This window comes from Oncorhynchus keta, chromosome 7, assembly GCF_023373465.1.
Source record: "Oncorhynchus keta strain PuntledgeMale-10-30-2019 chromosome 7, Oket_V2, whole genome shotgun sequence".
Taxonomy (NCBI): Eukaryota; Metazoa; Chordata; class Actinopteri; order Salmoniformes; family Salmonidae; genus Oncorhynchus; species Oncorhynchus keta.
This window is the reverse complement of record NC_068427.1, coordinates 42,048,437-42,071,776: the sequence shown is the minus strand read 5'-3', so window position 1 is coordinate 42,071,776 and position 23,340 is coordinate 42,048,437. Positions and strand designations below refer to the sequence as shown.

The following is a 23,340-nucleotide window of genomic DNA, read 5'->3' as shown; positions in this document are numbered from 1 at the left end:
TATATCTAACTACATGACTTATTCTACTAACTGGACAGAGTAAACCCAGCTTTATATCTAACTACATGAGTTATTCTACTAACTGGACAGAGTCAACCCAGCTTTATAGCTACATGACTTATTCTACTAACTGGACAGTCAACCCACCTTTAACCACTTTCTATTTCGCATTCAATATAACCTTTATTTCTACAGTAAAGTCTCTGAGATAAAAATCTATTTTGCAAGAGAGACCCTTTTCAAAATCAGACCTTCAACCACAAAACACCGAAGGGGAAAAAAACACTGTCTGGCACATAGACACAAAAAAATACATATACTCTAATGGTAAAACCCTCAGGGACCATGTGTGTGGGTATTTCACCATAGTACTATTTTGAGGGTTTCTAGAGAAATGTGAACAACAAACAGCTCTCCAAACAGTAGTTGAGGCCTGTGTAGAGCCATGACACATCAAGGTATAATAGCAACCACATGCCAGACACTCTCCCATCATTCAGGTTAAGTTCCCTTGCAGCTTCTTCATGATATGGCTATCGGGTGGTGCGTTGGTAAAAACTGTCCCCACAAAAACATGTGTTCCCCACAAGGTGTGGCGGATGACTTTGCAGCAGCCCAGGTCCTCGATGCTGAAGCCCAGGTTACAGTACCGCTCGTCGGTCTCAAACAGTGTGTTGTTGGTGTACGACCCAAAGAACTGGAAGAGAGACAGAAGACATTAAGGGAAAGATCTGAATACTGCTTGTTTATGTTTGAAAGACTTTAGTTTAACAATTATAATCCATTTCAATTGGCAAGAAGACCACACAATTGCCATCACTGTGTCACAACTGTATGTACTGTTTGTTATGAGACAGCTATTTCTGTAGCATAGTGCTAATCCTTGAGCAGCTATGAGTTGTCTTACCGCCATGCCTGACGATGGGTCGATGAAGTCAGCCCAGAAGCCTTCTGTCCTCAGGGCATAACAGATCTCTTTGGCACCAGCAACAAACTGCAACAAGAGAACAATGCAAAACTTATCTTAAGACAATTGATTTCATTTTCGTGTTCGTTACAAACATGTGAGAAAGTGTCAAACATTCTGAATGTACACTACTCTTCAAAAGTTTGGGGTCACTTAGAAATGTCCTTGTTTTTGAAAGAAAAACACATTTTTTTGTCCATTAAAATAACATCAAATTGATCAGAAATACAGTGTAGACATTGTTAATGTTGTAAATGACTATTGTAGCTAGAAATGGCAGATTTTTTATGGAATATCTACATAGAGGTACAGAGACCCGTCGTCAGCAACCATCACTCCTGTGTTCCAATGGCACGTTGTGGTAGCTAATCCAAGTTTATCATTTTAAAAGGCTAATTGATCATTAGAAAACCCTTTTGAAATTATGTTAGCACAGCTGAAAACTGTTGTTCTGAATAAAGAAGCAATAAAACTGGCCTTCTTTAGACTAGTTTGAGTATCAGGAGCATCAGCATTTGTGGGTTCGATTACATGCACAAAATGGCCAGAAACAAAGAACTTTCTTCTGAAACTCGTCAAGTCTATTCTTGTTCTGAGAAATTAAGGCTATTCCATGCGAGAAATTGCCAAGAAACAGAAGATCTCGTACAACGCTGTGTACTACTCCCTTCACAGAACAGCGTAAACTGTCTCTAATAGAATTGGGCTGCGCACATTTGGCCCAGTGTCATCCATGTTAGGGAGGGTTTGGCCGGCAGGGATATCCTTGTCTCATCGCACACTAGCGACTCCTGTGGCGGACCGGGTGCAGTGCATGCTGACCAGGTCGCCAGCAGGGTACGCTGACCGGGTCGCCAGCCGACACATTGGTGCGGCTGGCTTCCGGGTTGGAATCATTGTGTCAAGAAGCAGTGCGGCTGTTGTGTTTCGGAGGACGCATGGCTCTCGAACTTCGCCTCTCCCGAGTCCGTACAGGAGTTGCAGCGATGAGACAAGACTGTACCACGAAATTGTGGAGAAAAAAGGGTTAAAAAACACAAAAAACCCCACACGTGAAACAGATGTGCTGCTAACAGTATAGCTTCCTGTCCCCATACTGGGCTCCAACCCGTTATCCTCTGATCTCAACACACGTGACCCTCCTTGACAACTTACCAACCGTTTCAGCTATCGAAACATCTAATTTGATAGCTCAATCGGCGACATTTCAAGCTAGCTGTGGACTGAGCTTACGGTACGCTCTTAACTCTGTACACACGCAACAAGTGCAGTTGTAGAGATGTGGCCAATTGCTGGGACGGGGACGACGACGTGTCAGTGTCTAATAAATGAGTGCAGTCAAGGGGGTAAGCAGCACAATTAGACCGATTCTCAGCCATGGGCATGTTAACCAGACGGTGAATAACAGTCAAAAACACATCCTGCTCTTACACGCTCTACCCTCTCAAGACTACTTAATGCTGGGTCCAGAAATAAGTCATGCACAATCCCATTATCGTATTACCAGTGCAGTCTTGGTCTTAGTCGGGGAGGAGACAATTAAAGTTGACACTCATTCTGCAGCTAATTTACAACAACTACATACTTGCTAATACTTTAAGAGGCATTGAGTTAGAGAGTATAGTTCAATCCTTTCAATTCCTTACAGGTTAACAAAGATAGTGTTAAAACATACATGTTAGCCATAGACTAGCAAATCATAACTCCATACTACTTCAGGCAGTAAAAGTGTCAGAATGGTCTTCAGTGGTTCTGTAAACAAGTATAACAGAGCAGCGAATTTAACAGACATTTTTTTTGATTAGCATCCGGGATAATATATATATATCCAAGTCTTTACTGTGTTGTAGGGACAACAAATGGAATATAGGAGTTCACTGGACATCTTCATAGGTTTAGGAAAAAAACAGCACAATGTGGAAGCAGACACACATTTTTAATTTTATTTAACCAGGCAAGTCAGTTAAGAACAAATTCTTATTTACAATGACGGCCTACCCCGGCCAAACCCGGGCGACGCTGGGCCAATTGTGCGCCGCCCTATGGGACTCCCAATGATGCAGCCTGGATTCAAACCAGGTACTGCAGTGACGCCTCTTGCACCGGAATGCAGTGTCTTAGACCACTGCGCCACTCGAGAAGTTTGGAAAAGGCTACTCATTCAAGGGTTTTTATTTTGTACTATTTCCTACATTGTAGAATAATAGTGAAGACATTAAAACTATGAAATAACACATATGGAATCTTGTAGTAACCAAAAAAGTGTTAAACAAATTCAAATATATTTGATAATTGAGATTCTTCAAAGTAGCCACCCTTTGACTTGATGACAGCTTTGCACATTCTTGGCATTCTCTCAACCAGCTTCATGAGATTAACAATTGTGCCTTGTTAAAAGTTAATTTGTGGATTTTCTTTCCTTCTTAATGCATTTGAGTCAATCAGTTGTGTTGTTACAAGGTAGGGGCGGTATACAGAAGATAATAATAATAATAATAATAAGTAAATAATAATAAAAATAAGATAACCCTATTTGGTAAAAGACCAAGTCCATATTATGGCAAGAACAACTCAAATAAGCAAACAGAAACAACAGTCCAGCATTACTTAAAGACATGTAGGTCAGTCAATCCGGGAACATTTCAAGAACCACTACTAAGGACACCAATAAGAAGAAGAGACTTGCTTGGGCCAAGAAACCGCAATGTGCAATGGACATTAGACTGGTGTAATTCTGTCCTTTGGTCTGATGAGTCCAAATTTGGAATTTTGGGTTCAGACCGCAGAGTCTTTAAGACGCAGAGTCGGTGAACGGAAGATCTCCACATGTGTGTTTCCCACCGTGAAGCATGGAGGAGGAGTCATGGTGTGGGGATGCTTTGCTGGTGACACTGTCAGTGATTTATTTAGAATTCAAGGCACACTTAACCAGCATGGCTACCATAGCATTCTGCAGCGATACTTCATCCCATCTGGTTTGTGCATAGTGGAACTATCATTTGTTTTTCAACAGGACAATGACCCAACACACTTCCAGGCTGTGTAAAGGCTATTCGACCAAGGAGAGTGATGTGCTGCATTAGATGACCTGGCCTCCACAATCACCCAACCTCAACCCAATTGAGATGGTTTGGGATGAGTTTGACCGCAGAGTGAAGGAAAAGCAGCCAACAAGTGCTCAGCATATGTGGGAACTCCTTCAAGACTGTTGGAAAAGCATTCCAGGTGAAGCGGGTTAAGAGAATGCCAAGAGTATGCAAAGCTGTCATCAAGGCAAAGGGTGGCTACTTTGAAGAATCTAAAAGACATTTTGATTTGTTTAACACTTTTTTGGTTGCTACATGATTCCATATCTGTAATTTCATAGTTTTGATGTCTTGACTATTGTTCTACAATGTAGAAAATAGTACAAATAAATAAAAAGCCTTGAATGAGTATGTGTGTCTAAACTTTTGACTGGTACTGTACATATCAGTGGAGGAAGTGAAGGACCATCCTCCCCAGTGAAATTTCATAAAAATAGTGAAACATTAAAAAATAAATGATCCTTTTTAGATAAAACTATACTAAATATATTCATATGTCACCAAATAATTGATTAAAATACACTGTTTTGCAATGAAGGTCTACAGTAACTTCAACAGCTGTCTGGGCTAGCACCATGGTGTAACCGAAGGACAGCTAGCTTCTGTCCTCCTCTGGCGACATTGACTTTAATATAAAAGCTAGGAGGGTGGAAGGTCTCACCCTCTTCCATAGACATACATGTTAATTATGACCACTTCTGGAGGACGACCTCCAACCAATCAAAGGTTTTGCAGTATGAACTGAAATGTAGTCCATCCAATCATAGAATGAACCTAGTGTGTTGTATTGGGATTGTGCCACAGAGCATTATGGTGGTTCTATGTGTTGCTTGGTGACATTGTTGGATAGAGATTAAGAGTGAACAGTTAAAGTTTAGAATTGTTGGGATATTATTCAATTCAAATGAGTTTTTTCAAATGGCAGGAGACGGAGGAGGTATATTATACAATGTTTTTGGTTATATTCGCAGACGCACGCACGCACGCACGCACACACACACACACACATACACACACATGCACGTTAAGTATTCAGACCCCTTGACTTTTTCCAAATGTTGTTACGTTACAGCATTATTCTAAAAAGGATTCAGTTGTTTTTTCCCCTCATTAATCTACACACAATACTCCATAATGACAAGGCAAAAACAGGTAAAAAAAACCCCAGAAATATAACATTTACATAAATATTCTGACCCTTTACTCTGTACTTTGTTAAAGCACCTTTGGCAGCGATTACAGCATTGGGTCTTCTTGCTGCAGAGATGGTTGACCTTCTGGAAGGATCTCCCATCTCCACAGAGGAACTCTGGAGCTCTGTCAGAGTGACCATCGGGTTCTTGGTCACCTTCTCCCCCGATTGGGTAGTTTGGCCGGGCAGCCAGCTCTAGGAAGAGTCTTGGTGGTTCCAAACGTCTTCCATTTAAGAATGATGGAGGCCACTGTGTTCTTGGGGACCTTCAATGCTGCAGACATTTTTTGGTACCCTCCCCAGATCTGTGCCTCGACACAATCCTGTCTCGGAGCTCTATGGACAATTCCTTTGACCTCATGGCTTGGTTTTTTCTCGGCCATGCACTGTCAACTGTGGGACCTTTATATAGACAGGTGTGTGCCTTTCCAAATCATGTCCAATCAATTGAATTTACCACAGGTGGACTCCAATCAAGTTGTAGATCAAGGGTGATTAATGGAAACAGGATGCAGCTCAATTTTGAGTCTCATAGCAAAGGGTCTGAATACCTATGTAAATAAGGTATTTCTGTTTTCGCTTTGTCATTATGGGGTATTGTGATGTCATTATGGGGTATTGTGTGTAGATTGATGAGAAAACATTTTTATCTAATCCATTTTAGAATAAGGCTGTAACGTAACAAAATGTGGAAAAAGGGAAGGTCTGAATACTTTCCAAATGCACTGGGACTATAATAAATATAGTAGTAGTACAACTACCCAGTGTGGATTGAGACCCAAACTCACTTCATCTAGCATCAACTCCCTCTCTTTGTCCACTGCCTCACACCACGCTGTCATGTCATTCTGTGTCTTCTGGGTCACTGTGACAACCGTCATGATGTTGTTAGGGGCCTCAGGGAACATTGACTCAAACTCTGTAAACACATGGGGAGAACAAGCACGATCAAAACTTTGTTCAGAACAAGCATGGATCAACATTCCTTCAGTATTCGAGCCCCCTCTACTGGACACATGTAGAATATCAATTTCACAACAACGTGTAGTAACCACTTCCACCTCTTTTCCCTACCCATTCCCAATTTAAAGTTTAAATACAGTTTACACAAACTAGAGACAGTATAACAACAAGTTGGAAAACATGTGCCAGAAAACATGTGTAGCATCTTCGGAGTGTGTGCTTCAAATAGTAGGCCTACATCTGAATCGTCTAAGGAAAACAGAACCATACATGTACCTTTCTTCAGCAGCTCAGGGCATGGCTGTATGACACACTCCACATTGGAGTTCTCAAAGTACTGTTCTGTTCTGTGGACCGTTTGTTCTGGGGGAGTGGCCTCTTTCCCCTAAGAACAAACAAACCAATCAGGGGATGTTGCTCAGAAAACCAAAACATCTCTGATTTTTTTTACTGGATAATATACACATGCTTCATTCATTATCTCTCTTATCAATGCAAACAAGAGGTATACAATGACTTTACATGCACAGAGGAAACAGTTGTAGCAAAAATATCCATTTAAATGGGCAGTGGAGTTAAAAATGTGATCTTTCCTTTTTATATTTCCACAATATGGAGGTCAAAATAATACTCTGAAATTGTGAAAATTCTGATAATGCCCTTTTTGCGTAAGAGCCATTTGAAAAGAAATGCTTGGAATTTCAGCCTGTTCAGTAGATGGAGTTTGTTTCCCAGATCATGACATCAATCTGATCTGATTATAATAGACAGATAGATGACTGTTCATCTGGGTAAGAGGTGGGCTCTAGACAATCCTATCAGATAATCAGAGCTGTCTCAGTGAATATCTTCAAATGTATTACCTAACGCCCACTAGGGCTGGGCGATATGGCCTAAAACGAATATCTCAATTATTTTCTAACTTGGGGGCAATTCACAATATCTAGATTTAAAATATTTTTTCTCTCTAAATAAGCTTTGTTGTACAATGGTCAAATACACTGCATAACTAGTTGTACCCGTTTTTGTTGTTACATTAATCACTGATCTGGCTTTCAGGTCCGTCTATAAAAATCCCCTTTTGTTAATTAACATTTTTACCAGAACCATGCACAATCACTAATAACGTAGCAGGCATTATAGAAAAATGAACACTGGTCTCACAATCTCTCAAGCACAAGCCCACGTGCTAGTGAGTAGCCAGCTAATATTTAGTCAACTTAGACCTAGGTATAATTTCACAAGCTCTGAATTCAGCTACCAACTGTTATGAACAGCATGGTAGCCTGTCCACTTTATTCAGATGTTGGAATCAACTGGCCTACCTTGTTTCTCCGAACAAGTTGCCAACTCCTTACATAACTGGTTTATGCTTATTGCATTTTTATAAAACACAAGACTAAATAGCTAGTAGAGAAATATTTTGACAAAAATGCTGCTAGCGATACGCGGTATCGTAATGCACACAACAAACTGAGCATTCCTTTTTTCCAGAATGAATGTTAATTGGTACATCTGTTTCAATCGTGTCTGCTCTGCTCCAAATGTGAGTTGAAACGGTTTGATAGGTTAACTTCTCCTCTATTACACTAAACTAATGTCTGTGTGTTTCGGTGTCTATATGACAAGATTCTGTTGGACTAAACCTCAAATGCAAATAGCGAGGATGAAGTGACCGCTCATCTTTGTTGTTGTGAGTGGTAAGGGGAGGGGCATGGGAGAAAGAGGCTTCACTCTCGCCAAAATAAGCCCAACGCTATTCTATGTGCTTATTTTGGACCTAAGCTTGGTTGTCTGCCTTCCCGCCTTTGGGACAATGACTCCCATTGCGAGGGCGGAGACATGAGCATCTCGTTTATTATATAGAGGTCTCTGGTGTAAATGGGAAGGTGCACATAGCACAGAAGGAGCGAACTAGACTAGACCAAACAAGCAGACGTCAAAGTTCATAAAAACACAAAATACCAAAACACTTTATTCTGCGATACAGCCATATGGAATATTGCGCAAAAACATAGGTTGGAATTAATTCGATATTACACCCAGTACTAACGCCCACACGATCAAACTGAGCATTTCAATGGACAGAATAGGCTGAGGGAAATTAATGATAAAATATTTTATTTTCATTAAATAAACACACAGTAATTTATTATACGTAAAAAAAACATTTAAAAAAACTGTCATAGGCTATTTAAAAAAATAATCATTGCAGATCACCATTAGGCCTACTTCCACACACCAGAACAAAATAGGGCCAGGACAATACCAGTATTGGATACATGTTCATGTTTTGGCAAGGAAACAAAACACAAAGTGGATTTAAATTCTTCAGAATAACAGCCCTGATGTTGGAAACAAACATCGTTATGTTGTCATCCAGAGTCTCATTTACTTATTTTTCAAGCTATAGCACACAATAGTTTACATACAGCAGGTTTTTAATAGGACCAAAGATTTTTGTGTACTTCTTGTTTTCATTTTTGCCATGGAAAATGGCATCGTCACAGCCCTAGACGAAATGTGTGTCAATTGTCATTCCAAACCTTACTTACTTGGAACTCTCCGACAACATGAGCCAGGAGGAACTCATACCTCTCGCTGCTGGAGAGGGCAGACAGTACATCGGGCACTGTCTGGTGGACTGGGCCTTTAATGTTCTGTTCTGCTGTGCCCTCCAGGTGGCAGCCGAAACCTGTGTTACCTGGCAGCTGGAGGCGCTGGTCCTGAGGCCCGAACGGACCCATGTTCTCATCAGGCCACACTGTCCTGTGACCTGATGTACACAAATAACAATGAGACATAATATAACACTTTCTAAAACACTGGGAACTGAAAATAAATGTTTTTCAAGAAGTTGACCCAAATATTGAAACGATTAACTTTCCTTCTGAATAACAGACAGTTGGTTTATGATGTTCACGTTCAGGCAAGTACAGTAGCATCATTGTGATTAGAGGTCTGTGCTTACCAAGGTCAGGGGGTGTGACGGCTAATCGAGGCTCATCAGAGCCAGAGGATCCAGCACCAGAGAATGTTCTCTGGTTGGGTCCAGCGATCCGCCGGACAAGTACGTGAAGCCCTGGCAGGTATGTCACCAGCCTGGCTCTACTACAGAGCACCTGGGGAACAGAGAATGGACGTCCCCATTAGGTCACACACACGATAAATAAATAAAAACATGTTAAGTGTGTGTGTTGACTTACACTGGCCATCCTGTTGGGCTTCTCTCTTCTGTGGTCCACTTGTAAAACTGCAAAAGAAAACGGAATAAATTAACTAAACGCATAGCTTGCTAATTATTTGAACACACAATTATGACTATCTTATAAATGAGCTCGTATGTCTGTCATTTGTTACGCTCAATTATAATAAAAATGTCAAACTATATAGCTGTCTGCCTCATTACATAACGGGCTACAGAACGGAACGTTTACTTTGTTAGCTAACAAGTGAGAGGTACTGCAACTACTGCTAACGTTAGCTAGCTTCTAGGTGGAGGATTTCCCTTAGTTGATTAGCACTGACAATCGTAACTTCAGAAGTTTTACCTTAAATATATACCTTGAAGAATATCCCCTTCTTGCATGCATAAATCAATAAAATACGTTGGTAAACTCAATAGTTTTAATCTGTGTTTATAGCTGGACTGCAATATGCCTGCGTCACATCGCTTTTGATGCGCACGTGTGGCGTTACGTGAGTTAACTGCAGGAACCAACAAGGGACAAGAACAGTCTGACGTAACACTGTTCTTCTTCTTCGATTAAGTTTTAACGGCGGTTGGGATCCAATAAATGTTGCATTACCGCCACCTGCTAGACTGCATTACGCCGCCTGCCAAACTGCATTACCGCCACCTGCTAGACTGCATTACGCCACCTGCCAAACAGCATTACCGCCACCTGCTAATACTTTGCTTTAAAAAAATATATAGACCATACCATCAAACACATCCTTCACAAAAAAACATAAACACAACCCTACTCCATTATTTAATCTATTAAGTCCTACTTCAGGCCAACAACCTGAAAGGATGGGACATCACCAATTAACACACCCTGCAACTCTCCGGATGTCAAGTCTCACTCACCCAAACACCTCTCTGCGGCTGCCACCCAACCTATTTTCTGCGACTTTACATTCCATCTCTGCAGTACAGTTGATATCCATTGCTATAATTGCCAAAAATCCAATTTTACTGAAACATGCAGTACCAGTCAAGTTTGGACAAACCTACTCATTCCAGGGTTTTTCTTTATTTTTACTATTTACATTGTAGAATAACAGTGAAGACATTAACACTATTAAATAACACACATGGAATCATGTACTAACAAAAAAAAGTGTTAAACAAATGAATATATATTTTATATTTGAGATTCTTTAAAGTAGCCACCCTTTGCCTTGATGACAGCTTTGCACACTAATATCACTTTTCCCACCATTTTTAACCGACTCAAACTCACCCTCTTTCTCGCTCTCTCGCTCGCTCTCTTTTTCTCCCCATCCATCCTCTGTATTCCAAGTATACGTCTCCTTATGATAATACTGCACTTCTCCTGACATACCTCTTGTTCTTAGGGACTGTCACAAACTCCATACACTCAACACGAACCCCTCGGGATGTAGCGCTCAACAGATCATCCCAACTTGTAAAGCAGCTGCTTCGTCTTGATGTCTGTCTGCTCCATCAATAGCTACCGTGAAAACAAATACAAAATATAAGAGCAACATGCAGAATCATGTTTGTCCACTAGAAGTCGTCATATGCCTATCCATGAGTACCAGCATTTATCTACAGATTGTTACTCTTGGTGCCAGTGGCAATTCTAATGGTTGTTTTCAGACAAAAATAAATGTGACAGGGTAGGAACCAAAGTGTTTCATATGGGACTCTAATTATTGATTTACCTTTACAATGTATAACATTAGCCCTCTAACTTTAGCTCATATGAGAACCAGGTACCTGAAGGTACATGTGTTTATACAGGTAAGTTGTCCTGTGTTGTTGCTATGCAAATGTTTTTATTTTAGGGCAACCTGCCCCAGTATCAGTATCCTCCAGTATCTAATGCCCTGGAACCTCCGATTTAAACTCTGCAAGCGTTATAATGTCAAAATACGTTAGTTCCTCACCAAATATGGAGATTCGCTAAGCAACTATCTTAATTTACTCACGTTACGGTCAGTATGTTCTTCCAAAAAGGTATGAAAAATAATAATGTACAGCCTTTGTTAACCTAATACTTTGCAAAAACATAATTGTCATTTTCCATCTTGTTAACTTCCAGACCAAATAGCCAACCATCCAGCTGCACATTTTAATAACCATATAATGAGGCAGGTTAAGAAATAACTAGTGCTGGGATTAACCTTGTGTTTTGTTATTAGTAATCCTGTATCAATTCTGTGATCATTTTGTTTTATTGAGATTGATTGTGCGTTATAGCAGCCCAAGGCTCCTGTGTATAAAATCAACCTTTCCCACTATGTAATTCAATACACTGTCACACAAATATGCAGTATACAATGGAAATATGTGAATGAGGGCTTTAGTGTTCTCAATGTCTTGGAAAAGACCAGGTGTGGACAATCTGCAGCAGCCCTGAGCCAACAGGATATTACATAGCAGCCCTCCAAAACACAGGATGCTGGCTGTGTGAGTATAATCTATTATAGCTTGTTTTCATCAGTCTATATGGGTTTGGGTTATATTTAGTTTGGACTAATTCAATCCACGGGTCTCTGGTTCTGCTCCACCCATTGAGTGACTCACAGAGGTTCTGAACCTGAGAGGAGATGACATCATTCACCTGCATTCACTCACCATGCTCTCCTAGAGACTGACCACAGTGAAATGGATGTTCTGTGCCTTTTTGGTCACGTTAATTAACTAACAGATCTCTTTCAAAAAAGTGCATGCTGTTGTGCTTCCGTAGAGACCGCGTAAATATACTTTTATGCTATGATGTGAATAAAAAGTAGGCTTCATTGTTGTTGGTGTATGCACAGTGCCTTGCAAAAGTATTCATCCACGTGGCATTTTTTGTTGCATTACAGCCTGTAATTTAAATAGATTTTTATTTGGATTTCATGTAATGGACAAACACAAAATAGTCAAAATTGGTGATGTGAAATTTTAAAAAATAACTAGTTTTTTTTTTAAGTGGTAAAAAAATATCAGAAACTTTGAACATCCCACTGAGCACCATTAAATCCATTATTAAAAAATGTAAAGAACATGTCACCACAACAAACTTGCCAAGAGAGGGCCGCCCACCAAAACCTAGAAACCAGGCAAGGAGGGTAATAATTAATCAGAGAGGCAACAAAAATACCAAAAGTAACCCCGAAGGAGCTGCAAAGCTCCACAGCGGAGATTGGAGTATCTGTCTATAGGACCACCTTAAGTTGTACACTCCACAGAGCTGGGCTTTACGGAAGAGTGGCCATAAAAAGCCATTGCTTAAAGAAGAAAATTTGCATTCGCCAAATGGCATGTGGGGACTCCTCAAACACAAGAAGGTACTCAGATAAGAGTCAAATTGAGCTTCTTGGCCAACAAGGAAAACGCTATGTCTGGCGCAAACCCAACACATCTCATCACCCTGGGAACACCATCCCCACAGTGAAGCATGGTAGTGGCAGCATCATGATGTGGGAATGTTTTTCATCGGCAGGGACTAGGAAACTGGTCAGAATTGAAGGAATAATGGATAGTGCTAAATACAGGGAAATTCTTGAGGGAAACCTGTTTCAGTCTTCTGGAGATTTGAGACTGGGATGGAGGGTCACCTTCCAGCAGGACAATGACCCTAAGCGTACTGCTAAAGCAACACTTGAGTGGTTTAAGGGGAAAAATGTAAATGTCTTGGAATGGCCTAGTCAAAGCCCAGACCTCAATCCAATTGAGAATCTGTGGTATGACTTAAAGATTGCTGTACACAAGCGGAACTCATCCAACTTGAAGGAGCTGGAGCAGTTTTGCCTCGAAGAATGGGCAAAAATCCCAGTGGCTAGATGTGCCAAGCTTATAGAGACATACCCCAAGAGACTTGCAGCTGTAAATGCTGCAAAAGTTGGCTCTACAAAGTATTGGCTTTTTTGGGGGAGTAGTTATGCACACTCAAGTTAAGTTGTTTGTTTCACACCAAAAAATATTTTGCATCTTCAAAGTGGTAGGCATGTTGTGTAAATCAAATGATACAGACCCCCCAAAATCCATTTTAATTCCAGGTTGTTAGGCAACTAAATAGGATAAATGCCAAGGGGGTGATAACTTTCACAAGCTACTGTTTGCCCTGTCTAACTTTCCTTTGAGACTTATCAGCTGAACACCAGAGAACCTGCATGCAGAGTGAGTGTGTAGTGAATATGCTCTGCTTATCAGATCTCTCTGTTCAGACAATCATATTTTATTGGCCTTTGCTGAATGTCACCATTAAAGAGTGAATCGCAGCAGTGAGATGCTTTTCCACCTTTTAGGCAGCTCAGTGGAGTGATAAAAAGATGTGTTTGTAATTTGGCTGCCATTAAGATGGGTTTTTTCGCAGGAGGTGTGAAACTCACTGCACCTCAACAGATGCTTTACAATCTGTTACTGTTAAAGGATCTTCGGTAAAACAAATACAAACGCTTGATAGTAGACATATCCCTGACAGTTTATATTGTAGTAGGGCTTACAGCAGCATGCCATGAAGTAGTTCAAAATACAACCGACACGTTTGATTTTTTTGCTCTGTACGCCAGCACTTCGGATTTGAAATTATATATCGTAGTAGAAGCTCTGTTAGGCTCCTCCATCCACAAATGTATAAAATGTGCTGAGATGTTACTGTTGAGCTTTACCATGACTACGGATAATGCTGAAAGAATCGTGAATAGTGATGAGTGAGAAAGTTACATACTCACACATAGTAAACCCCCAAGAAATGCTAACCTCTCACCATTACAATAACAGGGGAGTTAGCATTTTTTTGAGGGGGGTTGATATTTATGCCTCTGTAACTTTCTCATTTATCATTATTCACGATTCATTCAGGATTATCTGTAATCATTAGCAGCATCCACATTAATGTAGAAGTGTTAAGAAACATATTATATTCTTATTCACGATAAAAGTGATTCCAAAATGACACAATACATTATTTACCATTAATTTATATATTGGGCACAAAATAATCTAAAACACAACGAAAACAAACAGCAAACGCATCCAACTTGTAGAATCACAAGCTCGATGTAGTCATTTCTATGAATATGGGACCAAATACTTAACTTTTTACTACTTTAATTCACATACTATGTAAGTGAATTTGTCCCTATACATTTGGTCCCATAAAATGTAATTTCTAAACGGTTCACCCGATATGGATGAAAATACCCCCACATTAAAGCTGTCAGTCTGCACTTTAACCTCATAGTCTTTGTATCATTTGAAATCCAAAGTGCTGATGTACAGAGCCAAAACAACAACACAAATCACTGTCCCAATACTTCTGGAACTCACTGTATTCCAACACATTCCATTTGTTTAAGCTGGCTTCACACTGTCTGACAGTCAACACTCCAGAACACACAGATGATGGAGGCCTTAATGGATGGAGAAGCCCAGCAGTAGCTTCTGCTATGATGTATTTTTTAGGGATTCGACTGAGGAAGAACCTGTAAAGAGACAGAAGAGATTCCAAAAAAGCTGTGAACATTCTGATGTCTTTGAAGACTAGGTGGTTGCCCTATTCTACAATAAGCCCAGTTGCTGAGTACTGTACATGAAGACTAGGTGGTTGCCCTATTCTACAATAAGCCCAGTTGCTGAGTACTGTACATGAAGACTAGGTGGTTGCCCTATTCTACAATAAGCCCAGTTGCTGAGTACTGTACATGAAGACTAGGTGGTTGCCCTATTCTACAATAAGCCCAGTTGCTGAGTACTGTACATGAAGACTAGGTGGTTGCCCTATTCTACAATAAGCCCAGTTGCTGAGTACTGTACATGAAGACTAGGTGGTTGCCCTATTCTACAATAAGCCCAGTTGCTGAGTACTGTACATGAAGACTAGGTGGTTGCCCTATTCTACAATAAGCCCAGTTGCTGAGTACTGTACATGAAGACTAGGTGGTTGCCCTATTCTACAATAAGCTCAGTTGCTGAGTACTGTACATGAAGACTAGGTGGTTGCCCTATTCTACAATAAGCCCAGTTGCTGAGTACTGTACATGAAGACTAGGTGGTTGCCCTATTCTACAATAAGGCCAGTTGCTGAGTACTGTACATGAAGACTAGGTGGTTGCCCTATTCTACAATAAGCCCAGTTGCTGAGTACTGTACATGAAGACTAGGTGGTTGCCCTATTCTACAATAAGCCCAGTTGCTGAGTACTGTACATGAAGACTAGGTGGTTGCCCTATTCTACAATAAGCTCAGTTGCTGAGTACTGTACATGAAGACTAGGTGGTTGCCCTATTCTACAATAAGCCCAGTTGATGAGTACTGTACATGAAGACTAGGTGGTTGCCCTATTCTACAATAAGGCCAGTTGCTGAGTACTGTACATGAAGACTAGGTGGTTGCCCTATTCTACAATAAGCCCAGTTGCTGAGTACTGTACATGAAGACTAGGTGGTTGCCCTATTCTACAATAAGCCCAGTTGCTGAGTACTGTACATGAAGACTAGGTGGTTGCCCTATTCTACAATAAGCCCAGTTGCTGAGTACTGTACATGAAGACTAGGTGGTTGCCCTATTCTACAATAAGCCCAGTTGCTGAGTACTGTACATGAAGACTAGGTGGTTGCCCTATTCTACAATAAGCCCAGTTGCTGAGTACTGTACATGAAGACTAGGTGGTTGCCCTATTCTACAATAAGCCCAGTTGCTGAGTACTGTACATGAAGACTAGGTGGTTGCCCTATTCTACAATAAGCCCAGTTGCTGAGTACTGTACATGAAGACTAGGTGGTTGCCCTATTCTACAATAAGCCCAGTTGCTGAGTACTGTACATGAAGACTAGGTGGTTGCCCTATTCTACAATAAGCCCAGTTGCTGAGTACTGTACATGAAGACTAGGTGGTTGCCCTATTCTACAATAAGCCCAGTTGCTGAGTACTGTACATGAAGACTAGGTGGTTGCCCTATTCTACAATAAGCCCAGTTGCTGAGTACTGTACATGAAGACTAGGTGGTTGCCCTATTCTACAATAAGCCCAGTTGCTGAGTACTGTACATGAAGACTAGGTGGTTGCCCTATTCTACAATAAGCCCAGTTGCTGAGTACTGTACATGAAGACTAGGTGGTTGCCCTATTCTACAATAAGCTCAGTTGCTGAGTACTGTACATGAAGACTAGGTGGTTGCCCTATTCTACAATAAGCCCAGTTGCTGAGTACTGTACATGAAGACTAGGTGGTTGCCCTATTCTACAATAAGGCCAGTTGCTGAGTACTGTACATGAAGACTAGGTGGTTGCCCTATTCTACAATAAGCCCAGTTGCTGAGTACTGTACATGAAGACTAGGTGGTTGCCCTATTCTACAATAAGCCCAGTTGCTGAGTACTGTACATGAAGACTAGGTGGTTGCCCTATTCTACAATAAGCCCAGTTGCTGAGTACTGTACATGAAGACTAGGTGGTTGCCCTATTCTACAATAAGCCCAGTTGCTGAGTACTGTACATGAAGACTAGGTGGTTGCCCTATTCTACAATAAGGCCAGTTGCTGAGTACTGTACATGAAGACTAGGTGGTTGCCCTATTCTACAATAAGCCCAGTTGCTGAGTACTGTACATGAAGACTAGGTGGTTGCCCTATTCTACAATAAGCCCAGTTGCTGAGTACTGTACATGAAGACTAGGTGGTTGCCCTATTCTACAATAAGCCCAGTTGCTGAGTACTGTACATGAAGACTAGGTGGTTGCCCTATTCTACAATAAGCCCAGTTGCTGAGTACTGTACATGAAGACTAGGTGGTTGCCCTATTCTACAATAAGCCCGGTTGCTGAGTACTGTACATGCACGCTTTAGCTCTATGCTAAACACCAGGCAAGCACTGGTTTCTTAATGACAGCTGCATCTGCAGCCTTTTGAATAGAGGATCAGGAGTGTAAAATTGCAATTGCTGCAGTGACTGTTTGAATTTGTACGACAACACTGTAGGCCACTACAGCCCCTCTGCATCTAAAGAGATTCCACACATTGAAAAAGCATTTCTAGTTCTGAAAGACAGTTTGAAAATACTTTCCTGCTGGACATTTCTTTTAAAAGGCATGTTATCCGTCCAATGTTTTTCCATGCTGTGGGAGAAGAAAAATTCAGAGCAGCACATGTGTGTCTGACTGAGTGATAAAAAAAAAAATCTAACCTCTAACTCAACAGCTCTCTTTAGGCTCATAACTGTTGTAATTGTTTCGATAGACTCATTTGGGATCCTTGAGGCGCTACGAGGAAATGTCTGGCCTGGCCTGGCCTGTCGCTGGGGCATAAAGAATCCCACATGGATGTTTTCATGAAGGAAGAACATGTGTCATCCATAACAGCAGATAGGAGTGTGATATGAACGGCTGTCACCGGTTGGTCAGAAAACACACAGGGTAAAAATTGGGTTAACATGAAATAAATAAAAAAGGTTTTTGGGGAGGTGTGAATGAAAGACATAGATCTTTAATGTGTCATTTTTCAAAAGCCAATATATTCAGATGAACAGATGGTTTGCATACCAGATAGTCATATAACAGCTAGTCACATACCTAATAGCCACTCACCAGATAGTCAAATATCATCTAGTCACACACCAGCTAGTCAGATATAAGATAGTTAAATGCCAGCAAGTCACAATCCTGCTAGTCATATATCAGTTGGTCATAAACCAGATAGTCATGTATCAGCTAGTCATATACCTGCTAGTCACATACCAGCTAGTCACATACCAGCTAGTCACATACCTGCTAGTCATATACCAGCTAGTCACATACCAGCTAGTCACATACCAGCTAGTCACATACCTGCTAGTCATATACCAGCTAGTCACATACCAGCTAGTCACATACCAGCTAGTCACATACCTGCTAGTCACATACCAGCTAGTCACACATCATATAGTCGTCCTCAGCTAGTCATAGCCTTTAGGGAGGAGGTCAGAGACCTGGCCGGGTGGTGCCAGAATAACAACCTATCCCTCAACGTAACCAAGACTAAGGAGATGATTGTGGACTACAGGAAAAGGAGCACCGAGCACGTCCCCATTCTCATCGACGGGGCTCTAGTGGAGCAGGTTGAGAGCTTCAAATTCCTTGGTGTCCACATCAACAACAAACTAGATTGATCCAAACTCACCAAGACAGTCGTGAAGAGGGCACGACAAAGCCTATTCCCCCTCAGGAAACTAAAAAGATTTGGCTTGGGTCCTGAGATCCTCAAAAGGTTCTACAGCTGCAACATCGAGAGCATTCTGACCGGTTGCATCACTGCCCGGTACAGCATTAGCTCTGCCTCCGATAGCAAGGCACGTCAGAGGGTAATGTGTATGGCCCAGTACATCACTAGGGCTAAGCTTCCTGCCATCCAGGACCTCTATACCAGGCGGTGTCAGAGGAAGGCCCTAAAAATTGTCAAAGACTCCAGCCACCCCAGTCATAGACTGTTCTCTCTACTACCGCATGGCAAGCGGTACCGGAGTGCCAAGTCTAGGACAAAAAGGCTTCTCAACAGTTTTTACCCCCAAGCCATAAGACTCCTGAACAGGTAACCAATGGTTACCTGGACTATTTGTATTGTGTGCCTCCCCAACCCCTCTTTTACTATGCTGCTACTCTCTGTTTATCATATATGCATAGTCACTTTAACTATACATTCATGTACATACTACCTAAATTGGCCCGACCAACCAGTGCTCCCGCACATTGGCTAACTGGGCTACCTGCATTGGGTCCCACCACCGGCCAACCTATCTTTCTATGCTTCTGCTACTCTCTGTTCATCATATATGCATAGTCACTTTAACGATAGCTATATGTACATACTACATCAATAAGCCTGACTAACAGGTGTCTGTAAATAGCCTTGCTAATCTTTTGTCAAATGTCTTTTTACTGTTGTTTTATTTCTTTACCTACCTACCTACCTACCTACCTACCTACCTACCTACACACACACACACACACACACACACACACACACACACACACACACACACACACACACACACACACACACACACACACACACACACACACACACACACACACACACACACACACACACACACACCTTTTTTTCCCTCACCATTGGTTAGAGCCTGTAAGTAAGCATTTCACTCTAAGGTCTACCTGTTGTATTCAGAGCACGTGACAAATACACTTTGATTTGATTTGATATACCGGCTAGTCAAATACCTGCCAGTCATCTACCAGCTAGTCACATAACTGCTAGTCATATACCAGCTAGTCATCTACCAGCTAGTCACATAACTGCTAGTCATATACCATCTAGTCATCTACCAGCTAGTCATACACCTGCTAGTCATCTACCAGCTAGTCACATAACTGCTAGTCATATACCAGCTAGTCATCTACCAGCTAGTCACATAACTGCTAGTCATATACCATCTAGTCATCTACCAGCTAGTCATACACCTGCTAGTCATCTACCAGCTAGTCACATAACTGCTAGTCATACACCTGCTAGTCATCTACCAGCTAGTCACATAACTGCTAGTCATATACCAGCTAGTCATCTACCAGCTAGTCACATAACTGCTAGTCATATACCTGCTAGTCATCGGCCAGCTAGTTATCTACCAGCTAGTCATCTACCAACTAGTCACATAACTGCTAGTCATATACCAGCTAGTCATATACCAGCTAGTCATCTACCAGCTAGTCATATACCAGCTAGTCATCTACCAGCTAGTCATACACCTGCTAGTCATCTACCAGCTAGTCACATAACTGCTAGTCATATACCTGCTAGTCATCGACCAGCTAGTTATCTACCAGCTAGTCACATACCTGCTAGTCAAATACCAGCTAGTCATATACCAGCTAGTCATCTACCAGCTAGTCACACACCTGCTAGTCATCTACCAGCTAGTCATCTACCAGCTAGTCATACACCTGCTAGTCATCTACCAGCTAGTCACATAACTGCTAGTCATATAACTGCTAGTCATCTACCAGCTAGTTACATACCAGCTAGTCACATAACTGCTAGTCATATAACTGCTAGTCATCTACCAGCTAGTCATATACCTGCTAGTCATCTACCAGCTAGTCACATAACTGCTAGTCATATACCAGCTAGTCATATACCAGCGAGTCAAATACCAGCTAGTCATATACCAGCTAGTCATGTACCAGCTATTCATATACCTGCTAGTCATGTACCAGCTATTCATATACCTGCTAGTCAAATACCAGCTAGTCACATAACTGCAAGATACACCTGCTATTCACATACCAGCCAGTCAAATACCAGCTAGTCATGTACCTGCTATTCATATACCAGCTAGTCAAATACCAGCTAGTCATGTACCTCCTATTCATATACCAGCTAGTCAAATACCAGCTAGTCATATACCAGCTAGTCACATACCTGCTAGTCATATACCAGCTAGTCAAATACCAGCTAGTCATGTACCTCCTATTCATATACCAGCTAGTCAAATACCAGCTAGTCATATACCAGCTAGTCACATACCTGCTAGTCATATACCAGCTAGTCATATACCACCTAGTCAAATACCAGCTAGTCATATACCAGCTAGTCAAATACCAGCTAGTCATATACCAGCTAGTCATGTACCAGCTATTCATATACCAGCTAGTCAAATACCAGCTAGTCATATACCAGCTAGTCACATACCTGCTATTCACATACCTGCTAGTCATATACCAGCTAGTCAAATACCAGCTAGTCATATACCAGCTAGTCATGTACCAGCTATTCATATACCAGCTAGTCAAATACCAGCTAGTCATATACCAGCTAGTCATGTACCTGCTAGTCAAATACCAGCTAGTCACATACCTGCTAGTCAAATACCAGCTAGTCATGTACCAGCTAGTCATGTACCAGCTAGTCACATAACTGCTAGTCATCTACCAGCTAGTCACATACCTGCTAGTCACATACCAGCTAGTCACATACCAGCTAGTCACATAACTGCTAGTCACATACCTGCTAGTCACATACCATCTAGTCACATACCTGCTATTCATATACCAGCTAGTCAAATTCCAGCTAGTCATATATGAGCTAGTCATGTACCTGCTAGTCTCATACCAGTTGATCATATACCAGCTAGTCATATTACAGCTATTCACATACCAGTTAGTCACTGGAATGGGTTTGCTATTCTGGGAAATTGGAAAAGCCACAGGCAATTAAGCAGATAACACAGTAAATCTTTCTGTGGCTGATAGGATCGCAGTATCAGATAACACTAAAACCCAGAATATTAGCTCTATTTTCAGTGATGTGTCTGGAGATTCTGTTGGGATTAACTGAATCAATAGCCTGTGCCTGGGTTTAATTTCTAATATGATGGGCCCTGGATTAGATTTAATTTGATGACCTCCTCTATTGGTAAAAGTAATTAAGACAGGAAATAGGCCTGATTTATCAGAAGATTGAGTCAGAGCGAGTACACATTAAACAATACACTCAAGATGTGACAATACATAAGTCTCATTTGCATAAGATTAATGAATAAAGATCATTAAAGCAAAATAAGCATCTATTCAAAACCATTTTCAACTGGCACGCATCCAATTTTTGGGTTTGCTTTGACAAAATGTGGAAACTGTTGAGATTATTTGCAATTTGAAACAGCATTTTCGGTGAGTAATTTCCATACATTGAAGTCCATTCAATTCCAGAGTGACCTTGAATTTCACGCAACCTTCATGTGTTGGCAGCCTGTACTCCTTTCTCCGGCCTGTTGAGGGAGCTCTAATATGTAACATTATATGTAAACATTGGACTGCTCCACTTGCCAGTGCCCAACATTTCACCTCTTTATCTTTCGCTTCTCAGATGAAGACTTCTCCCTAACTCATCACCTCCTCTGGCAATAACTGGCGCTCTCGGGCAGAGACCACCATCCCCATTCCTCGTACAGGTAAGTCCAGTACGCAAAATGTGTCAAATAGAAAATGTTTTTCGGAGTAGTAATTTATCCCAAACATGTTTCTACATGAGTTTTACCACAGCACCACATGCTGAGACATCTTTCTTTGCCATGTTTCACAGCTATGGCAAGAGACGCTAGTGTGTTGACATAATCAATCCCCTCCATGGAAATGTGTTGTTGTTTTTGCACATGATAACATTTAATCATTTCCCATGAACCTGTACAGTAGCTGTTCCTTTGTGAAACAACGCATCGAGGAATTACTGTGGCTTCAAGAACCTTCCCTGAAGCCGTTTTCAATTGGGTTGAATTCGTTCTCCTATGGTAACGAGTACCTCCCCAAGCATACTGTGAAAACGTAGAGAGAAACATTTCCCATCTAACAAAAGAAAAACAGCCCTCTGAGGTAATTGGTGTAACAGGCTTAATAGCGCTTCCTTAAAGGAGATTTGTTCCTATTTAGGAAAGGAACATTTTTTAAAGGCTCATGCTAACCTCTTTATTGAAATCCACTAAGGTAGTCATTATGTACAGTATGCACAACTACAGTATGTATGATGGATTGCTATTGAGATACATTTCACAATTCTGGAAAGAATCCAAAATGCTTTTTTATGAGCTGTTTCTGATTCTCTCCACAATCTCACTCAACTGTCTGTTTTAACAATATTTCAGTCAATAATAGATTCAAAATTCAAAATGTACTCGCACATCTGAGCTATCTTTGTTGCAGGTGCATTGTGCTGCCATCCTGTTATAAGGTAACAGATTATTTTATTACAGTGGTTAAAATGGATTTTCATTGTGTTCCATGGTGTTTATCGCCCCCTAGTGGAGCTTTTTTGGTACTTAGAAAGACTGTTCATAACAGGAAGTAGAGAATTCATTCCGCACGTAGAGAAGCAGCTAAAAACAACGCTACAGTGCAGGTCTTTCAGTGCAGTTATTTCTTGTCACGCTTCAGCCTCGGAAAATATTTGTTTGTAAGTTCCATTCAAGCA

General features: G+C 41.1%; 1 protein-coding gene across 2 annotated transcripts; it reads right to left on the bottom strand.

The window, feature by feature from the left end:
- Positions 1 to 157: 157 nt before the first annotated feature.
- LOC118374471 (cobalamin trafficking protein CblD-like) lies at positions 158 to 10,893 on the bottom strand. 2 transcript variants are annotated; one of them, XM_035760892.2, is made up of 8 exons: positions 10,678 to 10,893; positions 9,415 to 9,461; positions 9,180 to 9,330; positions 8,764 to 8,984; positions 6,485 to 6,593; positions 6,034 to 6,164; positions 908 to 994; positions 158 to 697 (listed from the first exon to the last, which is right to left on the bottom strand). In XM_035760892.2, the coding sequence occupies exons 1-8, from the start codon at positions 10,775 to 10,777 to the stop codon at positions 497 to 499; spliced, it is 1,047 nt and encodes a 348-aa protein (XP_035616785.1). In that variant the 5' UTR covers positions 10,778 to 10,893; the 3' UTR covers positions 158 to 496. The 2 variants fall into 2 exon arrangements, with proteins under 2 accessions (XP_035616785.1, XP_035616786.1); XM_035760893.2 differs by lacking the exon at positions 10,678 to 10,893 and adding an exon at positions 9,773 to 9,936.
- Between the last annotated feature and the right edge of the window lie 12,447 nt (positions 10,894 to 23,340).